Raw genomic sequence first — 27,570 nt, 5'->3', positions numbered from 1 at the left:
GACTCGACAGCAATAAGTTTTTTGGTTTTATTCAGTCTATCTGAACAAATAATCCGAAAAGCTGGATTATATGAAGAAGAACGTGACATCAGGATTGGAGGAAGACTCATTAACAACCTGTGATATGCAGATGACACAACCTAACCAATATTTAAAAAAATAAAACCATTGCCATCAAATCAATTCCAACTCATAGTGACCCTATAGGACAGAGAAGAACTGTCCCATAGGGTTTTCAAGGAGCGCTTGGTGGATTTGAACTGCCGACATTTTGGTTAGCAGCCATAGCTCTTAACCACTACGCCACCAGGGTTTCCAACCAATATTAAAAAAATTTTTTTTTATATTAGTACGTTATTATTAACTGAAGTCATATTTTATTCAGATTTCTTCATTTTTTCCCTAATATCCTTTTTCTATTCCTGGATCCTATCCAGGATACCACATTTTATTTAGTCATCATGTCTCCTCAGGCTCCTCTTGGTTTTGATAGTTCTGACTTTCTTTGTTTTTGATAATCTTGACTGTTCTGAGTACTTGTCAGGTATTTTGTAGTCAGTGTATTTTTTAATTTTCATCTCATAAGTGAGATTGAATATCTTTTCAGATACACAAGGACATTTGTATTTCCATTTCTGGAAACTAAGAGCTCATGCTTTTAACTACTAACGCTATACCTCTCTCTTGATCCTCCTTAAGTATCAATACATGGGCCTGAATTCATACGGATTTCTGATCCTGAATTGAAAGAACTGAGAAGCCTCTGTTAGAGGTAGAGGACAAGCATTAATGGAAGTGATGTGGTCAGATTTGTGTCTGATCCCTTAAGCTGTACTGCAGAGGATGGACTAGAGGCAAGACTGGAAAAAAAAAAAAAAGGCCAGACAAATAGGAGCAAATTCAACGTAGAGAGGAGCCAGGATTTAGTGAGATTGGATAAGAGGGACAAGATGTCAAAGGTGACTCCCAGGTTTGTGAGCTAGAGATCCTAGGTTTTACATTTAACCCATAGGAGAAATTCAAGAGAAATATTTGAACGATTACAACACGCCAGTTACTCAAAGCCTATTTCTCTTTCTGTTTTTTTAGCTCGGCGATACTACAAGTCCCAAAGTCCCATGCTCCACCACAATCCCCTTAGAGTCGGCCGCGCAGAGTTCTGGGACTAGTAGTCCGCGGCCTATTTACCCTAGTTAGAAATAGGGGCCTGTGGAAACATGAAGAGGTAAGGGGTTGTCTGAGGAGCAGGCGGCGAGGGGAGCTCTGTTCTACCCTTTTACTTTAAAAATGGGTTTTATTCTTTTCTATTTTGACTGTGTCACGCTGTCGGGGTGCGGTTTCATGTAAGCGGTTAGGCCAAGGAGAACGGAGGAGGGGAGATGGGCGAGACAGGCCTGCGGGGCGAAGTTCAGGAAGGGCCGATAAGGGTTTACGTAGGAATGCCCTCTCGGCTCCGGCGTTCAGGCCAAGTCACTGGCCTTGGGAGCTGAATGAATGCTTTGGCTTCTTCCTGTTTCTGACGGACCCTCTCAGGAAAAGGGTCTTGGCTGACCAAACCCTACGCCGGAGATAGCCAGGCCAGCCCCTCCCTGTCCCACCCTACCTCCGCCTCGTCCCGTGAAGGGGGTCGGTGTGGACGCGTTTATTTGGAATGTTTGTGTGTTCAAGGAAACTTGCTCGAGCCCCGAAAGCATGGAGTGCTTTTACATTGTAAAGTAAGAAAGTGATACTTTGTGTCTACAAATTTAGAAGGCAAACCTAAAACTCGTTTGATGTATTATAGAAAAACAAAAGCATTGTTGCGAGCAGTTCCCCCTACTGGTCCTGCAGTAAATGGCCGATTTAACGGAGATGGTCAGGGTTGAGAGCCTGAGCCTCACAATTGTTGACAGTGCACACACAGCCTTTTTAAAGGGTCCTCATTAAATTAGTTTTGTATTCATTCTGCAAGTAAAATAATTACGCTGCAATAGTGCAGTGCGTTTAAAATAACGATATGCTTTTCTGCTCTGTCAGTTCCTTGCATCTTAAAAAGAAAATCTGTTCCTGATTTTCTCTGCCTGAAAATAACCTTCTTTTAAAAATTATTTATTTATTAAAAATTTTATAACATCTCATACATGCAAAATAATGTACATAATGTGTATGTACAGTTCAAAGAAGAATAATAAACACTCATATCCACTATAAGCTTAAGAAATAGAGCATTACATTACCGGTACCTTATAAGCCCCTACCTGATTGCTTCTCCTCCCTCCCTTCCCCCTGAGGTAACCACTGTCCGGAATTCTGCGTTCTTCATTCCCTTGCTTTGTAAAAAAAAAAAATCATTTTAATATGTTAAACTGTCCCTAACCAAAATGTTATTAGTTTTGTCCATTTTCAGCTTTATATAAATGGACTCATATTGTATGAAATTTTCTATGACTCGCATTTCTCATTCAACATTTCTTTTTGACTTTGAGATTGCTGTATTAACTATGGTTTATTTACATGAAAGCCACTTGAAATTTAGCAAGAACCTGCTAAATAGTAAATGAAAACTAGGATACTAAAAAGGAATTTTTAAAACCCTGGGCCTAAGGATATTTAAAAATTTCCCAAAATAGGTCCAAGTCTTTTAGAACATGGGAATCTTGCTTATAGTTATGGGGATACTTTTTCTAGGCTTCATTATAACCCGGGTAATAAAGGGCTATTTTATAAGGAAGATATTTAATATTTATTTTCCCTATGGAGTTAATCCATTTTTGTTTTTCATTATTTGTTGCTGCATACTTAAATGTTCCTGCTATTTCTTTATACCTTAATAAGAGTTTTCACTTATTTAGGGTAAGTTAGCTCATATTAGCATTACCTACATTTCCACACAGTAGTTTAGTGCCTAGGCTATAACATTTTATGACCCTCTTCACATTTCTTTCTATACTGTCTCCTTCAGAGATCTCATCCAATCTCACAACTCCAGATCCTGTCAACACAGATGACCTTTAGATTTCCATGTTCAGCCTCAGACTCTCACCTAAGCAGCAGTTTCCCCATCTCTCAGCTTCCTTTTAGCCAATACCACTTGTACTGTCACTTCATATTCAGTAGGTCTTTGCAATATCCCTGATACTTCATGCCAGTATTTTAAATGTAATAGTTGACTCAACGTGGCTAAAACAATACTGACTTTTCCTTTCCCAAACTATCTATTCCATCTGGAGCTTCCTCTTTCCGTCATTGGAGCATTGTTCTTGCATTTACACAGCATGTAATTTTGGAGTTATCCTTGACTTCTTCTTTACCCCTGCCTTCAGAAGGCTTCTGTCATCTAACCCTGCCTTTTCATTTCTACTATTGCCACTCTATTCTGGACTTTCATCACTCTATACCTCATAAACTTCAATAGTTTCCTACCTAGTTCTTTCCGTTTCTTCCCTTCTAATCCATATAGCATGTTACAACCACGTTCATCTTCCTAAACTATCACTTGCACCATGTCACCTAACTGCCAAATAAATTGCTTTGTAATATCTGTAGGTCAAGGTCCAGACCCCTTAGTTGGTGTATGTAAGGGCATTCACTATCTCAGTCTCATTTATCCCTCCTAGATTATCTCCCACTGCCCCCATACATGAGTGCCAGCTAAACTGAACTGCTCATTATCCTCCAGTACATATTTCTGTCTCTTCACACTTGCTCTCCCTGTTCTCCTTTCCCTTATCACTCCTAATTCTTCAAATGTCAGTTTAAGAATTACCTTTCTGAAGTCTATACCACTCTAGCTCCCAATTATCTTTCTTCTGTAAACTCTTACTAATTTGGCATAAGCTTCTTTGCTTCTCTATAATGTTATTCTTACTCTGTCTCTCTCTCTCTCTGACTGCATATGTGTGTGTGTGTGTGTGCATGTAAGCTTCTTGAGGGTAGGGACTATGTCTAAACATCCTTGACTTCCATGAGAAGCTATAGCACAGTGCCTTCTGGGTTTGTTTTGTTTCTTTTTCAAAACAGCTTTATTGAGATACAATTCATATACTGGCTTCTTTCACTTAGAATATTGTTTTTATTCATGTTCTTCTATTTTGTATTAAGGATTTACTAAATGTTTATGGAATGAATGATAAAGGCCAACAAATTGTTGGAGAAGTATCTCTGAACAAATATGGTCACTAATGATTGAGAATATAGATAAGAATGTATTTTCAGATTCACTGTTTCTTCTACTTTCTGTATTGTGTTCTTATATTTATTCCAGGGTAAATAGCTGTGTGAAGAGTGATGAGCATGTCCTGGAGGAACTGGAAACGGAAGGGGAGAGGCAGCTCAAAAGCCTCCTTCAGCATCAACTTGATACCTCTGTCTCTATTCAGGAGTAGGTATTGATTTTTCAAACAAGGCATAGTATCACAGATGCCCACCACCAGGTGACAGACTCCTCTTACACTCCTCTCCCACCCTGTTTGCTTGGCAAACTTCCACTTATTAGGCAGGATTTTGATTCTGTGTCTCTTCCTCTAGGAGGCCTTCCATATCCCACTCAGCCTGGGCTAAGTACCTTTCCTATGTCCTACCAAACTCATTGCTGTCAAGTCGATTCTGACTCATAGCAACCCTCTAAGATAGAGTAGAACTGCCCCACACGGTTTCCAAGGAACAGCTGATAGATTCAAACTGCCAACCTTTTGGTTAGCAGCCGAGCTCTAAACCACTGCGCTACTAGGTCTCTCCTATGTCCTACAGCACCCTTTATTTTCCCTATCATAGTACTTACAACCCAGTATCATCATTGCCTGTTTACTTGTCTCTCCTCTACGAAAGTAGAAACAATCTTTTACTGTTTTATTATGAAATCCTCAGTACTTAGTGTCTGATACATAGTAGGTACTTAATAAATATTTGTTGATTCAGTCATTTATGGAGCCCTGGTTAAGAGTGGTTAAGAGCTCAGCTACTCACCAAAGGGTCAGCAGTTTGAATCCATCAGCCACTCCTTGGAAACCCTATGGGGCAGTTCTACTCTGTCCTGTAGGGCTGCTGTGAGTTGGAATCGACTCAGCAGCAGTGGGTTTGGTTTTTGGTAAGACCATTGACAATATATACAATGCTCTTAGTACAGTGCCTACTAAGCAATCGATACATGGAAGGGGGCAATGTTATGATTTGGACCAACTGAGAATTTGAGATCTCCCAGTGATAGGTCAGGACCTAACAGCTGCGAATCCCTATAAGAGAGAAATTGCTGATGAATTTCTTACGCCTTTTAAATGGTGATCCCCCATTTCTGTGAATTTTGGTAAGCTCAAGATGTTCTTACTCTCTTCCTGCTTGTTTTGCAGATGTGTGTCTAAGAAAGAGAGCTTTGCTCCTGGTACTATGTACAAGCCCTTTGGGAAAGAAGCAGCTGGGACTATGACTTTGTCCCAGTTCCAGACACTGCATGAGAAGGACCAGGAAACTGCTTCTCTCAGGGAACTAGGGCTCAATGAAACAGAAATCTTAATCTGGAAAAGCCATGTTTCAGGTGAAAAGGTGAGAACCTTTGCATTTTTTAGTTCTCACGAAACTGAGCTCTGCGTCTACCTCTTCTTTGGTTTCTAGGATAGGGACCTTGGTAAAAGAGAAGGTGTTCTTGACCTTTTAGCTGACACTTCTCTAAATGTTCATTTCTGGGCCCTGATATTCAACTTATTTCTCATTTGAGGTATTAGATAATCACTTTGAGGGGTCTGTCCTTTATGATATATGCCATCTCATTTCTCTGGTTTCAGAGGACAAGACTAAGGGCAACCCCTGAAGCAATACAGAGCCGTCTTCAAGATATTGAAAAAAGGATCACGGAGCGTCAGCGCATCCTTTGCCTGCCACAGAGATTTGCAAAGAGCAAACAGCTGACCCGGCGAGAAATGGAAATAGAAAAGTCTTTATTCCAGGGAGCTGATCGTCACTCCTTCCTTAAGGCTCTTTATTACCAAGGTATGTGATCCCCACTGACTTTGATATGTTCTTTCACTGAGAGAAAGACTGAACATCAGGAGTTGGTAAAGGGAATAGGGAAAGACAAATAAGAAACTATCTCTACTCTTAAGGAAATTATAGTCCCATGGGAGAGAGAAACATGTATACAGATAGTTGCAGTACAACATGGAAATTGCTGTTATAGAGATTTACTTAAAATGCTGAGGGAGCACAAAACATAGAACATATTAGTATACAGTCATGCGTGATTTAACGTTCACACCATATTGCAGGCAGTCCCGAGTTAGGAATGTCTGACTTACAGACAACTTGTACTTAAGAATGGACTGCTATAAAGCCTATTATATTAAAAATTTGAGTTAAATACGCCTGGCAATGCAATCTCTGTATACAAGAGGCATGAGGTACACATGTTGAGTGCGAGAAGCTGTTGAGTTCGCTATGTCCTGTTACATCCACTACTTTCCATTCTCTAATCAGGATTTCTGAATCTGTTATAACCTTATGGGACCATAGACGTATATGCAGTCAGACATTGCCCAAACGGACGTTATGCAGCGCATGATTGTAGTTGCGGAAGTCAGGGGTTGACATTTGTACTGAGTCTTGGAGGATCAACAGGCATTTGTCAAGTAAATAGGGCAAAAGGTCATTACAGATAGTGGTGAATAGGAATAAAAAAAATAGCATGGTGAAAAGATCTGGTGTGTTTAGGGAACAATGAAAAGTTCAGCATGGCAGGAATATAGGGCATGACAGGAAATGACAAGAGATGACACTGGAAAGGTAAGTCAGGCTAGATTCTGAAAGGTCTTTAGGCTAAGCTATAAATTAGCACAAAATATATAGATTAATGCTATGTGTCTTAACCAGAAAGTATTAGTTTAACAGATAAGTTTTGCTAGGCACTGTGGAAGGTTCACAGAAGTTTAAGAAATGGTTCCTGACCTTTTGCCAATTAGAGGCTGGTTAGAGAGGTAACCATAATATTTAGTAACACTGCTAGATATATTTGTTAAAGAGGGGAATGCTACTGTGTATATGGTGGCTGAAGAAGTCTCAGAGGAGGTAAGATTGAAGTGGTCTTTTAATACTACACATGCCTTTGAAAGGGAAGGGAAGACTTCAGTTACAAGGGATGGTGTGAGCACTATGGAGTGTTCAGGAGAGTTGTGGGAAACAAGGTTAGAAAGGTGGGTTAGATTCAAATATTGGAGTATCTTATAATGAGCAAAAAAAATGTGAATTTTATTTGTGGGTAAGATAGGCCTATACTGAGTTAGTCAGTTGTTTGAATATGGTTGAAGGTTTTTGAGCCAGGAGTTATATGATAAAAGCAGTACTTGAAAATGATTAATTTGGTGACCAATAAATAGGATTAGAGAGAGGAAGAACTGGAGGCAGAGAGAATGGTCAGGAGGTGTTACAGGCATTTAGGCATGAAGACCTAGACTAGAATGGTGGCAGTAGGATTGGAAAGAAAGTTATGGTTGTAAGAGACATTGCAAAGGAAGAATTGATTAAACTTTTTGATTGAGAATGAAGGAAGAGGGTCAGTGGAAAGGAACGTGTCAAACATAACTCAGATGTTTCAAGGCCGTGGGACTTATTAGCTGACAAAATTAAGAAAGCCTTTATGGGGAAATTTTGAGGAAAGATGATGAGTTTTATTTTGAACATGTTGAATTTGTGGCAATGGCAGGATCATCAAATGCAGATATTGAGGAGACAGTTGGAAATGCAGCAGTGAAGTGTAGGAGAGATGTCAGAATTAGATATGTAGAATTGGGAATCATCTATGCTTAGATTATAGTTAAAGCCATGAGGATGAATGAAGCCTTTGAGACAGAGGGACCATAAACATGGAAGAGCAGTAATGAATGAAGGAAGAAAGGAAGGAATAAACAAATGAATAGACTTTTGTGGAGAGACAGGATAGCATACTGATTAAGAGCACAGGCTCTGGAGGCTGACTGCCTGGGAAAATCCTGGCTCCCTCACATACTATCTCTGAGATGTTGGACAAGTTACTTCTCTCTGTTTCAGTTTCTTCATCTGTAAAATGAGAATATTCATAGTACTATATTATAGGTCTGTTAGGAGGAATAAATCAGGTAATACATGTAAATCACTTAGAACAGTACCTGGTGTTTGGGGGGAGGTGTATGAATCTGTTCTGTTTCCTGTCTTTGAAACTCCTTGCTTTAAACCTTCACAGCATACCACAAAAAGACAAGTGCAGACAAGTACATGACCTCAATGAAGAGGAAGATAAAATTAGGCACAAAAGGCAAGTTGAGAGTTTTCTTATAGTGTTAGATTTAGGAAAATAGCCTAGGATCCCAGACTTCTAAGCTAAGCACTTACTAATTTCCATATTCAGTAGCTGACAATGTTTATAGGAAATGATCCAGAGGAAGCATATTATCCTGATATAGAATATTAAAGAGAGGAGTTAGTAGAAGTTGTAAAGGTTTTATATTTAGTGTTGTTAATTTTTTTCTCTATACCTTTAAATTATTGTACCAGATCTAAATTGACCTTAATGATTCTAAATCCTATTTCACAACTAATTCTGAATATTTTTATTATTCAGAAAAGTATAGCTATTGATGATAATGATTATGATAATAATATATTTACTATTTTATTTCGTTTTTGAAATTGTTACAATAAAATTCACTGGTTCTTTTTTTATTTTTTGTCGTAAAGTTCTGTGAATTGTAAATCACATATAGATCCATGTAACCACCACCACAATCAGAGAGTAGTTCCATCATCTTAAAAAACTTCCTCATATTACCTTCAGCTTCCGCCCATAATCCCTGGGAACCACTGATCTGTTCTCCATCACTGTAGTTTTGTCTTTCAGAGAATGTCATATAAATGGGGTTGAGACTGGCTTCTTTAACTCAGCATAATGCCTTTGAGATTCATCCAAGTTGTTATGTGTATCAATAGTTCATTTATTTTACCAAGTAGCCTTCTATTGTATGGATGTACCAAAGTTTGTTTATCCATTGACCTGTTGAAATGCATTTGGGTTGGGTCTAGGTTTTGGTGATTATGAATAATACTGCTATAAATATTCTTGTACAGGTTTTTGTGTGGACATAAGTTTTTATTTCTCTAAGGTAAATACCTAGGAGTAGGATTACTGGGTCATATGGTAAGTATATGGTTAGAAGAAACTGCCAAATCATTTTCCAACGTGGCTGTACCATTTTGCATTCCCATCAGCAGTGTATAAGAGTCCCAGTTGCTCTGCATCTTTGTTATCACTTGGTATTGTTGGTATTTATTTTAGTTACTCTAATAGGTGTGTAGTGGCATCTCATTGTAGTGTTAATTTGCTTTTCTTTAATGGCTAATGATGTTGAACATCTTTGCATGTGCTTACTTGTCATCCCTATATCCTCTTTGCTGAAGTGGATATTCAAATCTTTTGATGCTTTTTAATTGGGTTGTTTATTTTCTTCCTGTTGAGTTTTGAGTTTTCTTTATATATTCTAAACAAAACTCTTTGTTGAATATGTGATTTCTCTCAATCTGTAGCTTATCTTTCCACTTTCATGAACAGCATTTTTCACAGAGCAAATGTATTCAATTTTGATAAATATAGATTATCGATTTTTTTCTTTTATGGATTGTGCTTTGTTGTTTTGCCTGAGAACTCTGCCTCACACCAGGTCATGAAAAATATTTTTCCCTGTTTCCCTTTAAAAGTTTAAGAGTTATACATTTTACTTTGAGATCTGTGATCCATTTTGACTTGACATTTATATAAGATGTGAAGTTTAGGTTAAGGTTCACTTTTTTGTGTATGAATACCCAATTGTTCCAGCACCACCAGTTACTGAAAAGACTATTCTTTCACCATTTACTTGCCTTTGCATTTTGTCAGAAATCAATTAGGCACATTTGTGTTAATACTCAACGTCATAATTAATGGTGAAAGATTGAAATCTTTCCTTCTAAGATCAGGAAAAAGATAAGATTGTCCACCACATCTATTCACAATGGAATGAAGTTAGAAAGCAATAGCAAAAGGATATTTAGGAAATTTACAAATATGTGGAAATTAAAGAGTATACCACTGAATAATCAATGAATCAAAAAGAAATCATAGGGAAAACGAAAAAAATACATTGAGATGAATTAAAACAAAAACACAACATACCAAAACTTATGAGAGACAGTGGAAGCAGTGCTTAACCAAAAACCGGTTGCCATCAAGTCAATTCCAACTCACAGCGACCCTATAGGACAGAGTAGAACTGCCCCATAGGGTTTGCAAGGAGCAGCTGGTAGATTCGAACTGCCGACCCTTTGGTTAGCATCTAAGCTCTTAACCACTGTGCCACCAGGGCTCCTTAGTGAAAAATTTATAGCTATAAACTCCCATATTAACAAAGAAGAAAGATCTCAAATCAATAACTGAACCTTCTACCTTAAGAAGCTACAAAAAGGAAAGCAAATCAAACCCAAATGAAGCTGAAGAAAGGAAATAAAGATTAGCCTGGAAATAAGTGAAATAAAGAATGGAAAAAAAGCCAATGAAACAAAAAGTTGGTTCTCTGAAAAGATCAACAAAATTCACAATCTAAGAAAAAAAAAAAGGAAGACTTAAATTATAAAAACCCAGCTCTACTCTGGTTCCTATTTATTTTTTTTAGTCCATTCTTCCAACCTTTGCTTTCTGAGTAGAGTGCTTAATTTATTTACATTTACTGTATTTAATTATTGTTTAATGTAATTACCGATAAGGTAGGATTTATGTCTGCCATTTTGCTATATGTTTTCTATGTGTCTGTGGAGCCAGAGACCATTCTCCTTGTCTGGGTATGTGGGCTGCTACAGCCTTAGGACAGCAGCGAGCCAGGGAAGGGTCAGGGCATGGTACATAGAAAGCCAAAGCCTTCCTACTGTTCTGACATTGTCTTTTTCTTAATTCAGCATTTGCTTAGTTGCTGTAACCCTTTGACTAGTTTCCAGAGTTCTGACTAGGGCTTTGAACTGGTTTGAACCAGTTCGGTCATGGCCAATGAAATGAAACTGGAACAGACCCAAATTTTTACAATTTGGGTACTTTGGAACAGTACCTAGATTGGGACTTGGAAGAGGCATGGTGAGCCCTTGCCGGAGCCTGATGCATGAGATTGGATTATTGGCAGGACTGTGGAGAGTGACACACATTCAAAGTGGCATGGTCGGTCACCATCTTTGATCCGGGCAGTGCTGTTTTCCAATTCTGCTCAACATCTGACAGGCAAGAGATTGGTCACTATGCAACACATACACTGCCCTTGTTTTCTAAGAGGGAGATTAGGTTTCAGGCAGGGCTTTGACCTATAATTTTTCCCGTTCCAATTACTGTTTCAGTTCACCCAAATTTTAAAAATTTGGGTCTGTTCCGGTTTCACTTCCATAGCCATAACTGAACCAGGAAGAACTAGTTCAAAGCCCTGACTCTGACAAAGTTGCTTCTGCCAGTTTCTACTGTGTATGTGTGTGTGTGTGTGTGTGTGTGTGTGTGCAGACAGGAATGTGGAGATGCTCATGTTGCCATCCTGCTCCAGATTCTCTATCAGTTCACTCCTTCATTTTTGAAGAACTTTTTTGCTGGATGTAGAAATTTTATTTGGCAAATTTTTTCTTTCTTTACTTGAAATATGTCATTACACTGTCTTCTGGCCTCCATAGTTTCTGATGAAAAGTCAACTGTTGATCTTATTGAGGATCCCTTGTCTGTGATAAGTCTCTTCCCTTTTGCTGTTGTCAAGATTTTCTCTTTGACTTTTGCTTATGACAGTATGGCTGCAATATGTCTAGGTTTGGATTGCTTTGAGTTTGTTCTACGTGGTAGTTGATTTAGCTTCTTTAATGTGTAGACTAATTTTTTCCATCAAATTTTGGAATCTTTCAGCCATTAACTCTTCAAATATTCTTTCTACCCCTTTCTTCTGGGATTCCCATTATGCATAAGTTGTTATTCTTCATGGCCTCCCACAGGACAATAAAGCTTTGTTAATTTTCTTCATTCCTTTTTCTTTCTGCTCCTTAGACTGGGTGATTTCAATTGACTTATCTTCAAGTTCACTGGTTCTTTCTCCTGTCAGATCAGATCTTCTTTTGAGTCTTCTAGTAAATTTTTCATTTCAGTTGTACTTTTCAACTCCAGAATTTCTGTTTTTCTTTGTTATTTTTTATAATTCCTAACACTTTATTGTTATTCTCTATTCGCTAAGTTCATTATCACACTTGTCTTTAGTCCTTTAGACATGGTTCCCTTTAGTTGTTTGAAAAACTTAAAAGAACTAAGTTTTTGTCTAGTAAGTACAAGGTCTGTGCTTTCTCAGTACAGCTTCTGTTGATAGCTTTTTTCCTGTGTATGTGCTGTACTTTCCTGTGTTTTTTGCATGTGTCATTTTTTTTGTTGAAAATTGGCCATTTTAAATAGTATAATGTGACAACTCTAGAAATTGATCCTCTCCCCCCACCTCCCAGGATTTGTTGTTGTTGCTGTTTGTTTAGTGACTTTTTTAGACTAATTATGTAAGTTCTGTTTTCTTCCTGTGTGTGTGGCCACTGAAGTTTCTGCTCGGTTAGCATGTTGTTGTTGTTACCTGCTGTTGAATTGACCCTGACTCATGGAGACCCCACACGCACTGGAACAAAACACTGCTCAGTCCTGTGCCATCCCCATGATCAGCTGCAGGTCAGACCATTGTGATCTATAGGATTTTCATTGGCCAATTTTTGGAAGTACATCACCAGGCCTTTCTTCCTAGTTTGTCTTAGTCTGGAAGCTCTGCTGAAGCCTATTAAGTGGATATCTCCCAGTCTTTGCTGAGAGGGTGGGTGGGTGGGTAGGTGTGGGGGTGTGTGTGTATGTGTTGGAGAACTCCTTCAGTGTTCAGGCAGCCAGTTTACAAGGCTGCTTTAGACTTTACTTCCTGGTTTCACAGAGCCTTAAGGTCAGTAAGAGCAAAAGATTAGGGTCTTTTCAGGTCTTTCTCAGGCATGCACATGCACAGTACCTTCTAGATTCCCAGGAATATATCTGAACTTTTCAAAACCCCATATAGACATCTCATCCCTTACTTTTCCTCTTAAGTTTTTTCATCAGCCCCTTGATAGCCCAATTTGTAACACTCTCTCAGGCAGCTGTGGTGTTCAACAATCCTCATTGATTGTTTTTGACAAATGCCCTGGAGATAGGGCTGTTGCCACAGGATGAGATATGAACCAGGTCAAAGATAAGTCTCAGAATGTAACTTTTCAGAGGGACAGATCAAAAAGTGAAAATTCCCTGTGGGATGGGTCTTTTGAGGAGCTCCAGACCTGTTTTGCCCCTCCAGTGTTGGCTAAGCAGCTGGTTTTTACAGCTACCATAGTTGCAAGACTGTTAGTGTTCAAGGCTACTGAGAAGCTGGAGAAAGGGGCATGGTGGATAGGACAAGTTAAAATGTTGGAAAGCTCTCTGTTGTTACTGAGATTTACTTGAGTACATCTCATTTTTCTTGAGTAAAATCATCCTCAAAATTTTCCAAGACTTTGGTTGATTTCCAAAGTCCTGAGAAAGTTGATTTTGACCATTTCACCAGTGTTCTTTTTGCTTTTATGGAGGAGAAGATATTTAGAAGTTCTTACTCCAACATTTTGGAAGTACTTTCTCTCCATCATTTTACCTTTTCTTAAAAAATAATATATTTTCGGTAAAGGTTTAGACAGGCATTTAGATTATCATTCAACAATTTCTATACGAGTTGTTCAGTGACGTTGGTTACATTCTTCACAATGCTGAACATGCTCATTATTTCCATTCTGGTTGTTCTGTCTCCATCATTTTACTTTTATCGTATCTATATTATTATACTTGAAAATGAGTTTCGTATAAATAACGTGTACTTGGGTCATTTTTTTCCACTGCGTTTTTGAGTTATAATTTAAATACCATAAAATTTATTCATTTTAAGTGTACACTTCAATGATTTGTAGTGAATTACAGAGTTGGTCAACCATCACCACCATCCAATTTTAGAACATTGCCATCTCCCCAAAGAGAACTCTTAATCCCCAGTCCCACTCCCAGCCCAAGCAACCATTAATATACTGTCTGTCTGTATAGATTTGCCTATTCTATACATTTCATATAAATGGAATCATATAATATGTGACCTTTTGTGTGTGGTCTCTTTAACTAGCATAATGTTTTTCTTATACCTGGAACCAGTACATTTCCCAGTCTTTACCAAGGGGTTCCATATATGTGTAGGGCACATCTTCAGCACTCAGCCTCGCAGTTCACAGCTCCATCTTAGCCTTCATTTTCTGATTTCTCAGAGCCTCAAGGTTAGGCAGACATGACAGCTTAGGGATTTCTCAGATCTTTCCTTATCGTGCACATATCCCTGGGCATGCACACAGCCCTGCATATGTGTGTGGACTTTTAGATCCCCAGAAATATGTTGGAGCTTTTCAAAGCTTTCTTTGGACATCTTTTTTTCCCAGCTTTTCCTTCTGAGCTTTTTTGGTTAACCTGTTTGCCCCAACTATTATTCACTGCCTCAGGCAGCCACAGTATTCAGCTATGCCTCTGATTGTTTTTGACAAAAGCTCTAGGAAAAAGGGTTTTAGCACTGTGTGAGCTTTGCGTCTGATCACGTAAAGACAGTGTTGTGTGTGTGGTCTCCCAGGCACCCACTGGATGGGTCAGGTAATGACAATTCTTTGGGAATGGTGCTCTCAAGGAACACCAACCCTGTTCTTTCCCCTCCAGTGCCTGCCATGCTGCTGGCTTTCACTGTGATTCTGGGTTGTTGGTTTTCAAGGATAACATAGAACTGGGAGAAAAGGACGGGAATATGGCAAGTTAAAATGCCACAAAGGTCATTGTTCTTACTGAGATTCAGCTGTTTTCCATGAATAAATTCTCTACAGATTCCTGCAAACCTTTGGTTAATTTCCAGAATTCTGAGAAAGTTAATTTTGACAGTTTTTGCCAGCGTTCATACTGCTTTTACAGAGGAGAGAATTTTCGGAGGTCTTTGCTCCACCATTTTCACTGATGTCATCTCTCTTAGTGGTATCTTTTGAAGCTCAAAAGTTTGTAATTTTGTTAAAGTCTAACATTTTTTTTCTTTTATCACTCCTGCTTATGGCGTTGTAACCAAGATTTCTTTGCCTAAGCCACGATCACAAAGATTTTCTCATATGTGTTCCTCTAGAGGATTTATAGTTTTAGAGTGTACACTTAGATCTGTGAACAATTTTGAATTAATTTTTGTGTATGGTTTAAAAGTCAGGTTTAAATGAATCTTTTTGCATATGGATATCCAATTGTTCCAACCCCTTTTTATTGAAAAGACTATACTTCCCCATTGAATTGTCCTGGTACCTTTGTGGAAAATCAACTAACCATGAATGTAAGGCTTAAAATTTTTCTTTCTTTCTATTTTCAAAAATTTGATTATGTTGTGTCTGGGGCAGGGGTGGATTATCCAATAAACAAGGTAAGCACGGGCTTACTTTTGCTTACCTACTGATCTGTAGTGAAGAATTTCATGTTTTTTCACCACATCAAAGATTCTGCTTCTAGGTATGGCTGGCCTCTGTCTCTCTCCCAACTCCATAGCACCTTCCTACAGAATCAAAGCCTCTTTTCAAATTTACAATCCCTGACATAGGTGGATGACCCAATAAGCAAGGTAAGCACAGGCTTACTTACTTACTAATACGTAGTGAATAGTTTCACGTAGGTTTCACCACATCTTTTGATCAAAGATGGGTTTCTGTGGTGAAACCCATGTGAAATTGTTCACTACGGATTAATAAGTAAGCACAAGTAAACCCATGCTTACCTTGCTTATTGGATAATCTCCTGCTGTGTCTGGGCGTGGGTTCTTTATTATTTTGAATTCTGGGCTTCTTACTCATTCTACCAGCTAGCATTTACTTTCCACAGTATTCAAATGTCCATGCATTCTCTCCAGGTTTTGGAGCTGTATTTAGTGAGAGACATAAGGTACATACAGTATGCTCACTTCATTTTACCTGGAACTGGAGCTTCTAATAGCTAATAGTTTTTGAAGGTTTAATTTGTTTCTGTCCTTTGCTAAGCATTGTTGCACATTAAGTCATTTAAACCTTACAACAGCCCTGTGAGATAGATGAGAGTACTATACCCATTTTATAGGTAACGAAATTGAGCTTCGGAGGGGTTAAGAGATTTTCACAAAGTCACAGTTATTAAGTGGTTACGCTAGGACTTAAATCCAGATCTGTGCATATACAGAAATCTGTCCTCTTGACCATGGCACTGTACTGTGTATACATTCTACCTTGTATATATGTTGTGAAAAGATCTATTAATTTTTTGTGATTTCACTGTATCTTGAGACACACTTTTTTGGGAAAAATACATATCCCATTTTCTAACCTTAAATCAGTGGGATAATAGCATATATTATCTCTAGAAACGTACTTCCTCTGAAATCTTAAACTCCAGTATATTACTCTGACTACAATGTTTTCTTATCTTTCTGAATCTCCTCTTAAACACATTATACCAGCTATTCAACACTGTTGAGATCTCCAATTCCCTGAATTTTTTATTTCCTTCTAATTTGTCAGCCCTTTCCTATCTCTTCTTCCTTCCACATCTCACCCAGATTCCATCATTCATCATTTAACCATATTCTTTCCAATAAATCATTCCCTTTGCTGCCTTATCCATGTATTATACCCGCCCAGCAAAACCTCAGCCCAGAGTCAATCCAGCTAATTGTCTTCTCTATTTCTGCACCACGACTACTGAGCAATACTAGAGAAAAATCATGTAACTTTGTTGATTAGTGCCTCTACAAATTCCTCATCTCTAATATTGTCTAGCACTTTCTCCTTTGGAAATCTTGTACCCTGCATTTTGCTGAATGTGTTTATTAGCTCTAGTAGCGTTCTTATGAAATCTTTGTGTTTTTTTCTGTAATAGAATCATATCACTGCAAATAGCTTTACTTCTTTTTTTATTTGGATACATTTTTATTTCTTTTTCTTGCTTGATTGCTGTGGTTAGAGCTTCCAGTACAATGTTGAACAGTGGTGTTGAAAGGAGGAATGCTTGTCTTATTCCTGATCTTAATGGAAAAATCTTCCAGTCTTTCATCATTCAGTATGATGTTAGTTCTGTATTTTTTATAAATGCCTATTATCATGTTGAGGAATTTCCCTTCTAGTCCTCGTTTTCTGAGTGTCTTAATTTCTCCCTCATTTTTGAAGGACAGTTTTGACAGCTGTAGAATTCTTGGTTTTTTTTTTCCTTCGTTCATCACTTTAAACATGTCATCCCACAGCCTTTTGGCATCCGTGGTTTCTGAAGAGAAAATCAATGCTTAATCTTATTGAGGATCCCTTGTGTATGATGTTTCACTTCTCTTGCTGCTTTCAAGATTCTTTATCTTTGTTATTTGAGAGTTTAATGTAATACGTTCCAGTATGGATCTCTTCGAGTTTATCCTACTTGGAGTTTGTTTAGCTTCTTGAATGTGTACGTTCGTATCTTTTGTCAAATTCCACAACTACTCTCTCTCTCTCTCCCCCCTCCTCCTTTTGTGAGTCCCACGATGCATATGTTGGTTCACTTGCTGGTGTCCCACAAATCTCTTAGGCTCTGTTTACTTTTTTTTTCTTTTTTTGCCCCTCAGACTCAGTAATTTCAATTATTCTATCTTCAGGTTTGTTGATTCTTCTGTCTGCTCAAATCTTTTGTTTAACCCCTTCAGTGAGCTTTCCATTTGAGTTATTGTACTTTTCACCTCCAATATTTCTGTCCGATTCCTTTTTCTATTGATGGTCTCATTTCGTTCTGCATCACTTTCCTGTTGTTTTTTTTTAATTTTGTTTTGTTTTAACTTGAACCTACCTAATACCTTTGTTTTAAAGTCTTTGTCTAGTCAGTCTATCACCTAACCTTCCTTAAGGACTGTTTCTGTTGCCTTATTTTGTTCTTTTGATTGGGTTATCCTTCCCTGTTTCTTTTATATGCCTTTTGATTTTTGTTGAAAAGAGGGCATTTGAATACAGGTAGTCCCCAACTTATGATGGGGTTCTGTTCCAACGAATTCGTCGTAAATCGATTCTGACATAAGTCAAATACCTCTTTTTTTTTCAGTTTTCATTATTATTGCCCTTTATTATCAGTATCTTTATAAATCATAACGTTGGACATCTGAGAATGATAACATCAGCAAAGTACACGCTGCAACAATGTGTATAGTACATATTACTAGCAATACGATATCCAAAAAAAAAAAAAAACCAGGTGGTCATTAGTGCAGTTCGTCATAACTCAAATACGTCATACTTCGGGGTCTGCTTGTATTATGATGTGGTAGCTCCGGAAATCAGATTCTCCCCTTCACAAGGATTTCCTGTAGAACTTTTTATTATTGTTGTTGTTGAAGGCTATAGTAGCCATTTCCTTAGTGAATTACCCTAATTATTTTTTGCAAAGACGGCCTTTCTGTTTGTGTGTAGTCACTGAAGGTTCTTTTCTTTAGCTTGTGTTCTGCTACTATTTTTGACAGAGATTTGCTTGAATGGCAGGACAATAAATAAAACACCTTCCCTAGTCTTTGTAGATTTGCTCTGTGTGTTCCTTCAACACTTAGCCAGGCTTGCATTGAGCATAGGTGTCACAGTTATCTAGTGCTGCTGTAACAGAAATACCACAAACGGGTGGCTTAATAAACAGAAATTTATTTTATCACAGTCTACGAGGCTGAAAGTCCAAACTCCAGGTGCGAGCCTTAGGCAAAGGCTTTCTTTCTCTGTCTGCTCTGGAGAAAGGTCCTTGTCTCACATACTTGTTTAATCTCTTTTATATCTCCAAAGAAATTGACTCAAGACATACCCTACACTTATCCTACCTCATTAACATAGCAAAGACAGTTCATTCCCTGATGTAGTTATAACCACAGGTATGGAGCTTAGGATTACAACACATAATTTTTGGAGACACAGTTCATCTTGAGGTGAAAATATAGTGTTTTTCCAGTTGTTTTCTGAGCGTACATCTTGCCCTGGGCTTTCTAAATTCCAGTGTATATATGGCTGCTTTTTAATCCCTTTAATTTCACAAAGAAACCGTCTCCCTGTCTTCTCTTCTCAGTTGTTAGACAGCTATTGAGTGGCTTGGTCATACTGTTTAGCTACAGGTGGATACAGTTTTTGTTCAATGCCTGCTACTTTTCTACCCCATATGAGTTCTGAGATAGGCCAGCAACAAGTGCCTTCCATCAGTCCTTCAGGTAGTTCTCATATAGGTTGGAACAAACACACACAATAATTTGCAAATAAGGTTTGCTTTGTTCTCTCTGGAGCCAAGGACCAGAGTCCTTCTATGAGAATGTGCACTTTCAAAGCTCTAAAACTGCTACTGAACCAGAAGGAGGCGGGGCAGATATCAACAGAAAAATAAAGCTATTCTGCTGTTTTGAAGTTGCCTATGTTTTTTTAGTTTTCGTTGTGCTTTAAGTGAAAGTTTACAAATCAAGTCAGTCTCTCATACAAAAATTTATATACTCCTTGCTATATATTCCTAGTTGCTCTCTTCCTAATGAGACAGCACACTCCTTCCCTCCACTGTCTATTTTCATGTCCATTTGGCCAGTTTCTGACCCCCTCTGCCCTCCCATCTCCCCTCCATACAGGAGCTGCCCACATAGTCTCATCTGACTACTTGATCCAAGAAGCTCACTTTCTATCCCATAGTCCAGTCCAATCCCTGTCTGAAGAGTTGGCTTTGGGAATGGCTCCTGTCTTGGCCTAACAGAAGGCCTGGGGATCATGACCTCTGGGGTCCTTCTAGTCTCAGTAAGACCATCAAGTCTGGTCTCTTTACGAGAATTTGAGGTCTGCATCCCAATGCTCTTCAGCTGCCTCAGGGATTCTCTGTTGTCAGTTGTAGCTGGGCACAATCTAGTTCTTCTGGTCTCGGGCTGGCATAGTCTCTGATTTATGTGGGCCTTTCTATCTTTTAGGCTCATAATTACCTTGTGTCTTTGGTGTTCTTCATTCTCCTTTGCTCCAGGTGGGTTGAGACCAATTGATGCATCTTAGATGGTTGCTTGCTAGCGTTTAAGACCCCAGATGCCACTCTTCAAAGTGGGATGCAGAATGTTTTCTTAATAGATTTTATTACGCCAGTTGGCTTAGATGTCCCCTGAAACCATGGTCCCCAGACCCCTGCCCCTGCTACGCTCGTCTTTGAAGCATTCAGTTTATTCAGGAAACTTCTTTGCTTTTGGTTTAGTCCAGTTGTGCTGACCTCCCCTGTATTGTGTGCTGTCTTTCCCTTCACCTAAAGTAGTTCTTATCTACTATCTAATTAGTGAATGCCCCTCTCCCACCCTCCCTCCCTCCCCCCTCTCGTAACCACAAAAGAATGTTTTCTTCTCAGTTTAAACTATTTCTCAAGTTCTTATAATAGTGGTCTTATACAATATTTGTCCTTTTGCAACTGACTAATTTCACTCAGCGTAATGCCTTCCAGGTTCCTCCATGTTATGAAATGTTTCACAGATTGCTGACTGTTCTTTATCGATGTGCTGACCTCCCCTGTATTGTGTGTTGTCATTCCCTTCACCAAAAATAGTTCTTATCTATTATTGAATTATTGAAAACCCCTTTCCCTCCCTCCCTTGCCACTCTCGTAACCACAAAAGAATGTTTTCTTCTCAGTTTAAACTGTTTTTCAAGTTCTTATAATAGTGGTCTCATACAATATTTGTCCTTTTGCAACTGACTAATTTCACTCAGCATAATGCCTTCCAGATTCCTCCATGTTATGAAATGTTTCACAGATTAGTCGTTGTTCTTTATCAATGTGTAGTATTCCATTGTGTGAATATACCATAATTTATTAATCCATTCGTCCGTTGATGGGCACCTTGGTTGCCTCCATCTTTTTTGGTATTGTAAACAGTGCTGCAATGAACATGGGTGTGCGTATATCTATTTGTGTAAATGCTCATATTTCTCTAGGATATATTCCAAGGAGGGGGATTGCCAGATCGTATGGTAGCTCTATTTCTAGCTTTTAATTTTGTGTTTTTTTTTTTTTTTTTGGATTAATGCCAGCCTTGTTGGAGTGAGATGGAATCTCATTGTAGTTTTGATTTGCATTTCTCTAATGGCTAATGATCGTGAGCATTTCGTCATGTATCTGTTAGCTACCTGATTGTCTTCTTTAGTGAAGTGCCTGTTCATATCCTTTGCCCATTTTTAATTGGGTTATTTGTCTTTTTGTAGTTGAGTTTTTGCAGTATCATGTAGATTTTAGAGATCAGATGCTGATCGGAAATGTCATAACTTAAATTTTTTCCCAGTCTGTAGGTAATCTTTTTACTCTTTTGGTGAAGTCTTTGGATGAGCATAGGTGTTTGATTTTCAGGAGCTCCCAGTTATCTAGTTTCGCTTCTGCATTGTTAGTAATATTTTGTATACTGTTTATGCCATGTTTTAGGGCTCCTAGCGTTGTCTGTATTTTTTCTTCCATGATCTTTATCGTTTTAGATTATATATTTAGGTCTTTGATCCATTTCGAGTTCATTTTTGTGCATGGTGCGAGGTATGGGTCTTGCTTCATTTTTTGCAGATAGATACCCAGTTATGCCAGCACCATTTCTTAAAGACGCTGCCTTTTTCCCTTTTAACTGACTTTGGGCCTTTGTCAAATATCAGCTGGTCGTATGTGGATGGATTTATGTCTGGATTCTCAATTCTGTTCCGTTGGTCTATGTATCTGTTGTACCAGCACCAGGCTGCTTTGACTACTGTGGCTGTATAAAAAAGTAGGTTCTAAACTCAGGTAGAGTGAGGCCTCCCACTTTGTTCTTTTTCAGTAATGCTTTACTTATCCGGGGCCTCTTTCCCTTCTGTATGAAATTGGTGATTTGTTTCTCCATTTTATTAAAAAGTGTCATTGGTATTTGGATTGGAATTGCATTGTATCTATAGATTGTTTTTGGTAGAATAGGCATTTTTACAATATTAAGTCTTCCTATCCATTTATCCATGAGCAAGGTACGTTTTTCCACTTACGTAGGTCTCTTTTGGTTTCTTGCAGTAGTGTCTTGTAGTTTTTTTTTTTTTTTTTTTAATAGATCTTTTACGTCTCTGGTAAGATTTATTCCTAAGTATTTTATCTTCTTGGGGCTACTGTAAATGGTATTGATTTATGATTTCCTCTTCGATGTTCTTTTTGTTGGTGTACAGGAATCCAACTGATATTTGTACGTTTATCTTGTATCCTGATACTCTGCTGAACTCTTGTATTAGTTTCAGTAGTTTTCGTGAGGATTCTTTAGGGTTTTCTGTGTATAAGATCATGTCATCTGCAAATAGAGATACTTTTACTTTTTCCTTACCAATCTGGTTGTCCTTTATTTCTTTATCTAGCCTAATTGCTCTGGCTAGGACCTCCAGCACAATGTTGTATAAAAGTGGCGATAAAGGGCATCCTTGTCTGGTTCCTGATCTCAAGGGCAATGCTTTCAGGCTCTCTCCATTTAGAATGATGTTGGCTGTTGGCTTTGTATAAATGCCCTTTATTATGCTGAGTGATTTTCCTTCTATTCCTATTTTGCGGAGAGTTTTTTTTTTTTTGTCATGAATGGGTGTTGAACTTCCTCTAATGCCTTTTCTGCATCAATTGATAAGATTATATGGTTCTTATCTTTTGTTTTATTTATATGATGGATTACATTGATTGTTTTTCTAATGTTGAACCATTCCTACATACCTGGTATGAATCCCACTTGGTCATGGTGAATTATTTTTTTGATATATTGTTGAAATCTGTTGGCTAGAATTTTGTTGCGAATTTTTGTATCTATGTTCATGAGGGATATAGGTCTGTAATTTTCTTTTCTGTGGTGTCTTTACCTAGTTTTGGTATCAGGGATATGCTGGCTTCATAGAATGAGCTTGGGAGTATCCTGTCCTTTTCTATGCTCTGAAATACCTTTAGTAGTAGTAGTGTTAACTCTTCTCTGAAAGTTTGGTAGAACTCTGTAGTGAAGCCGTCCAGACCAGGGCTTTTTTTTGTTGGGAGTTTTTTGATTACCTTTTCAGTCTCTTGTTATGGGTCTATTTAGTTGTTCTACCTCTGTTTGTGTTAGTTTAGGTAGGTAGTGTGTTTCTAGGAATTCATCCATTTCTTCTAGGTTTTCAAATTTAAGTATAGTTTTTCATAGTAAACTGATGAGATTCTTTTAATTTCAGTTGGGTCTGTTGTAATATTGCCCATCTCATTTCTTATTCAGGTTATTTGCTTCCTCTCCTGTTTTTCTTTTGTCAGTTTAGCCAGTGGTTTATGAATTTTGTTGAGTTTTTTCAAAAAACAAGCTTTTGGTCTTGTTAATTCTTTCAATTGTTTTTCTGTTTTCTATTTCATTTAGTTCAGCTCTGATTTTTATTATTTGTTTTCTTCTGGTGCCTGTGGGTTTCTTTTGTTGCTCTCTTTCTATTTGTTCAAGTTGTAGGGATAGTTCTTTGATTTTGGCCCTTCTTTTTGGATGTGTGCATTTATTAATATAAATTGGCCTCTGAGCACCGCTTTTGCTGTGTCCCAAAGGTTATGTTAGGAAGTGTTTTCATTCTCATTGGATTCTCTGAATTTCTTTATTCCATCCTTAATGTCTTCTATAATCCAGTCTTTTTTGAGCAGGGTAATGTTCAGTTTCCAAGTGTTTGATTTCTTTTCCCTGCTTTTCCTGTTATTGATTTCCACTTTTATGGCCATATGGTCAGAGAAGATGCTTTGTAATATTTCAATGTTTTGGATTCTGCTAAGGCTTACTTTATGACCTAATATGTGGTCTATTCTAGAGAATGTTCCATGTGCACTAGAAAAGAAAGTATACTTGGCTGCTGTTCAGTGGAGTGTTCTGTATATGTCTATGAGGTCAAGTTGGTTGATTGTGGCATTTAGATCTTCCATGTCTTTACTGAGATTCTTTCTGGATGTTCTGTCCTTCACCGAAAGTGGTGTGTTGAAGTCTCCTACTATAATTGTGGAGCTGTCTATCTCACTTTTCAGTGCTGACAGAGTTTGTCTTATGTATCTTGCAACCCTGTCTTTGGGTACATAAATATTTAATATGGTTATATCCTCCTGGTGTATTGTCCCTTTAATCATTATATAGTGTCCTTCCTTATCCTTTGTGGTGGATTTAACTTTAAAGTCTATTTTGTCAGAAATTAATATGGCCACTCCTGCTCTTTTTTGATTGTTGTTTGCTTGATATATTTTTTTCCATCCTTTGAGTTTTAGTTTGTTTGTGTCTCTAAGTCTAAGGCGTGTCTCTTGTAGGCAGCATACAGAGGGATATCTGATATTATTGAGTTTCTAACCAGCGAACTTCCTTTAGTATTTCTTGTAGTTTTAGTTTGGTTTTTACGAATTTTCTAAACTTCTGTATCTCTGGGAATGTCCTAGTTTCACCTTCATTTTTGAGAGACAGTTTTGCTGGTTATATGATTCTTGGCTGGCAATTTTTTTTCCATCAATGCTTTATATAAGTCACCCCATTGCCTTCTTGCTTGCATGGTTTCTGCCGAGTAGTCTGAGTTTATTCTTATTGACTGTCCTTCGTAGGTGATTTTTCATTTATCCCTGGCTGCTCTGAAAATTCTCTTTATCTTTGGTTTTGACAAGTTTGATTATAATATGTCTTGGTGACTCTCTTTTAAAATCTACCCTATGTGGAGTTCGATGAGCATCTTGGATAGATATCTTCTCATCTTTCATGATATCAGGAAAGCTTTCTGTCAACAAATCTTCAACAATTCTCTCTGTATTTTCTGTTATCCTTCCCTCCTCTGGTACTCCAACCACTCGTAGGTTATTTCTCTTGATAGAGTCCCACATGATTCTTAGGGTTTCTTCATTTTTTTTTAATTCTCTCATCGGATTTTTCTTCAAGTGTATTGGTGCCAAGTGCTTTATCTTTAATCTCACCAATTTTGCCTTCTACTTGTTCAATTTTGCTCCTCTGACTTTCTGTTGAGTTGTCTAATTCTTTAATTTTACTGTTTATCTTCTGAATTTCTGATTGCTATCTCCCCATGGATTCTTGCAGCTTATTAAATTTTTCCTTATGTTCTTGAAATACCTTTTTAATTTCTTCAACTGCTTTGTCTGTGTGTTTCTTGGCTTGTTCTGTGTATTGCCTGATTTCCTTCCTGATCTCGTTCCTGATATCCTGAAGAGTTCTGTATATTAATCTTTTGTATTGTGCATCCCATAATTCCAAAAAGGTACCTTCATCCAGAGGATCCCTTGATTCTTTGTTTTGAGAGCTTGTTGAAGTGATCATGGTCAGTTTCTTTATATGATTTGATATTGACCGTTGTCTCCGAGCCATCTGTAAGTTATTGTATTCGTTTGTTTTAAGTTTGTTTACTGTATCCCAGCTTCTTGCTTTGTTTTTGTTTTTATTTTGATCTGCCCAAATAGGTTGCTTGACTGAGCTAGCTAGCTTGATTATTTTTGCCTTTGAAGCTCTAACGTCCTGTCACCAGATGGCTAGAGCTGTTATCAGGTATACGAGCCTAGGAGGCCATTCACTTTTCTTGTATGGATTCGGCTCAGGTGTTCAGGTAGTTGGTCATCAAGTATGTGGTACAGGCTCTGTCCTACAGTCTTAGAGGGGTGATTAGTGTAGTTACCTGTATCTGGTTGCAGGAGGGGGTCATACTCTGAATAAGGCGGGGTGAAAACCATCCCCCAAGTATCTGTGAAGAAAGCACGTCCCTGTTCCCTAGAGTGCATAGGTAGGTGGGTTCTGCAGATGGACCATGGGCACCCAATACTTTTGGTTGTAAGGACTGGGCAGTAGAAATTATCCTTGGACCTCTGTCGCGGGTGGCTGGGTGACCTGAGTGGAGCCACCAGTCCTTAGGCCCCTGAAGTGGGTAGGTGAGGACCCTATTTAATAGGCAAAGCGGTGTCAAACATCAAACACCCACCTCTCTACCACACAGCTGAAACAGTTTCAGTCTGCCAACACAGGCCTATTCTCCTGGAACAGGCCCATGCCAGGTCCATGCAGGGGGAAAAGGTATTCAAAGTCCACAGACCATTTATGCCTGGACAGGATCTGCTTCTGTCCTGAGCTCCCCAGGTCAGTGGAGCTGGCAGATTATCTTTTCCCCCAGTTGTGAATTTATTCCTTCTTCAAGGGTGGGAGAATGGCTCAGAGTGCACGGCAGGACCCATCTCAGGCCCTGAGAATTCAATAGCCAGTGAAGCCAGCTTGGGGGCTGGGGGCATGGTCAAATATACGCAAGTACTTAGCTTTTGCTGAGAGTGCCATTCTTCTCTGGTTCTGGAGGTGTGAGTAGGCTGTGCGGCTGCCTGCTTCCCCTTGAGGAAACTGTGGCCGAACGCTACCACCAGCCCGCTGCAGTCACTCCCAGGAATGGTGCCTGAGGGTTCCCGGCAATTCAGGTCTGGTAACTCCTCTCCGCTTCTGAACCATTTCTTCCTCCTTCTGCCACTCAGTCCATTTTCTAACTTTGCCTTTGAAGTTCAGGGCTCCTTAATAAAAAAAAAAAAAACCCATTGCCGTCGAGTCAATTCCGATTCATAACAACCCTATAGGACAGAGTAGAATTGCCCCATAGAGTTTCTAAGGAGCGCCTGGTTGATTTGAACCGCTGAACTTTTGGTTAGCAGCTGTAGCGCTGAACCACTACACCTCCAGGGTTTCCTCAGGGCTCCTAGCTTGTCGTTAATATAATCATTTCACTTGTTTTTTGGGGTCTTTGTTGTAAGAGGGTTCACCGGAAGTGTCTGGCTACTCCATCATCTTGACCCAGCCTTCTTTTTTTAAAAAATAATTTATTTTACTTTTGGTGTTATTGTTGAGAATGTTCACAGCAGAACATACACCAGTTGAACAATTTCTACATGTACAATTCAGTGGCATTGATTACATTCTTTGAATTGTGCAACCATTCTCACCTTCCTTTTCTGAGTTGTTCCATCCGCATTAGCATAATCTCGCTGCCCCCTATGTTTCCTATCTAATCTTTTGAGTTGCTGTTGTCGATTTGATCCCATACAGATTTTTTTCTTCTTTTTTTTATTGTACTTTAGATGAAGGTTTACAGAGCAAATTCGCTTCTCATTAAACAATTAATACACATATTGTTTTATGACATTACTTGCCAGCCCCACATGTCAACACTCTCCCTTTCTCGTCCCCATTACCAACTTTCCTGTCCCCACCTGCTTTTTCATCCTTGCCCCTGGGCTGGTGTGGCCATTTAGTCTTGTTTGTTTTATGGGCCTGTCTAATCTTTGGCTGAAGGGTGATCCTCAGGATTGACTTCATTACTGAGCTAAAAGGGTGTCTGGGGGGCCATGCTCTTGGGGTTTCTCCAGTTTCTGTCAGACTAGTAAGTCTGGTCTGTGTGTTTGTGTGTGAGAGTTAGAATTTTGGTCTATATTTTTCCCCAGCCTGTCTGGGACCTTCTATTGTGATCCCTATCAGAGCAGTCGATGGTGATAGCCAGGCACCATCTAGTTGTGCTGAA

At 38.6% G+C, this 27,570-nt stretch overlaps 1 protein-coding gene across 5 annotated transcripts in view; it reads left to right on the top strand.

Annotated features, from left to right (window-relative positions):
• Positions 1-1,146: 1,146 nt before the first annotated feature.
• The window catches only part of RBM41 (RNA binding motif protein 41), a 53,124-nt gene continuing 26,700 nt past the window's right edge, over positions 1,147-27,570 (top strand). For 3 of the 5 annotated variants that reach the window (XM_023553921.2, XM_023553920.2, XM_064278660.1), the window contains exons 1-5: positions 1,147-1,225; positions 4,244-4,360; positions 5,325-5,517; positions 5,757-5,961; positions 8,183-8,254. In XM_023553921.2, the coding sequence (XP_023409689.1) occupies positions 1,218-1,225; positions 4,244-4,360; positions 5,325-5,517; positions 5,757-5,961; positions 8,183-8,254 (595 nt within the window). In that variant the 5' untranslated portion in view covers positions 1,147-1,217. The remainder of the gene's footprint in view (positions 1,226-4,243; positions 4,361-5,324; positions 5,518-5,756; positions 5,962-8,182; positions 8,255-27,570) is intronic. The other 2 variants (XM_064278659.1, XM_003414868.4) reach the window with 1 other exon arrangement.

The sequence above is a fragment of the Loxodonta africana genome, chromosome X, assembly GCF_030014295.1.
Source record: "Loxodonta africana isolate mLoxAfr1 chromosome X, mLoxAfr1.hap2, whole genome shotgun sequence".
In the NCBI taxonomy this organism is placed as follows: Eukaryota; Metazoa; Chordata; class Mammalia; order Proboscidea; family Elephantidae; genus Loxodonta; species Loxodonta africana.
Note: the sequence above shows the minus strand (reverse complement) of the source record. Positions and strands in the feature narration are given on the sequence as shown.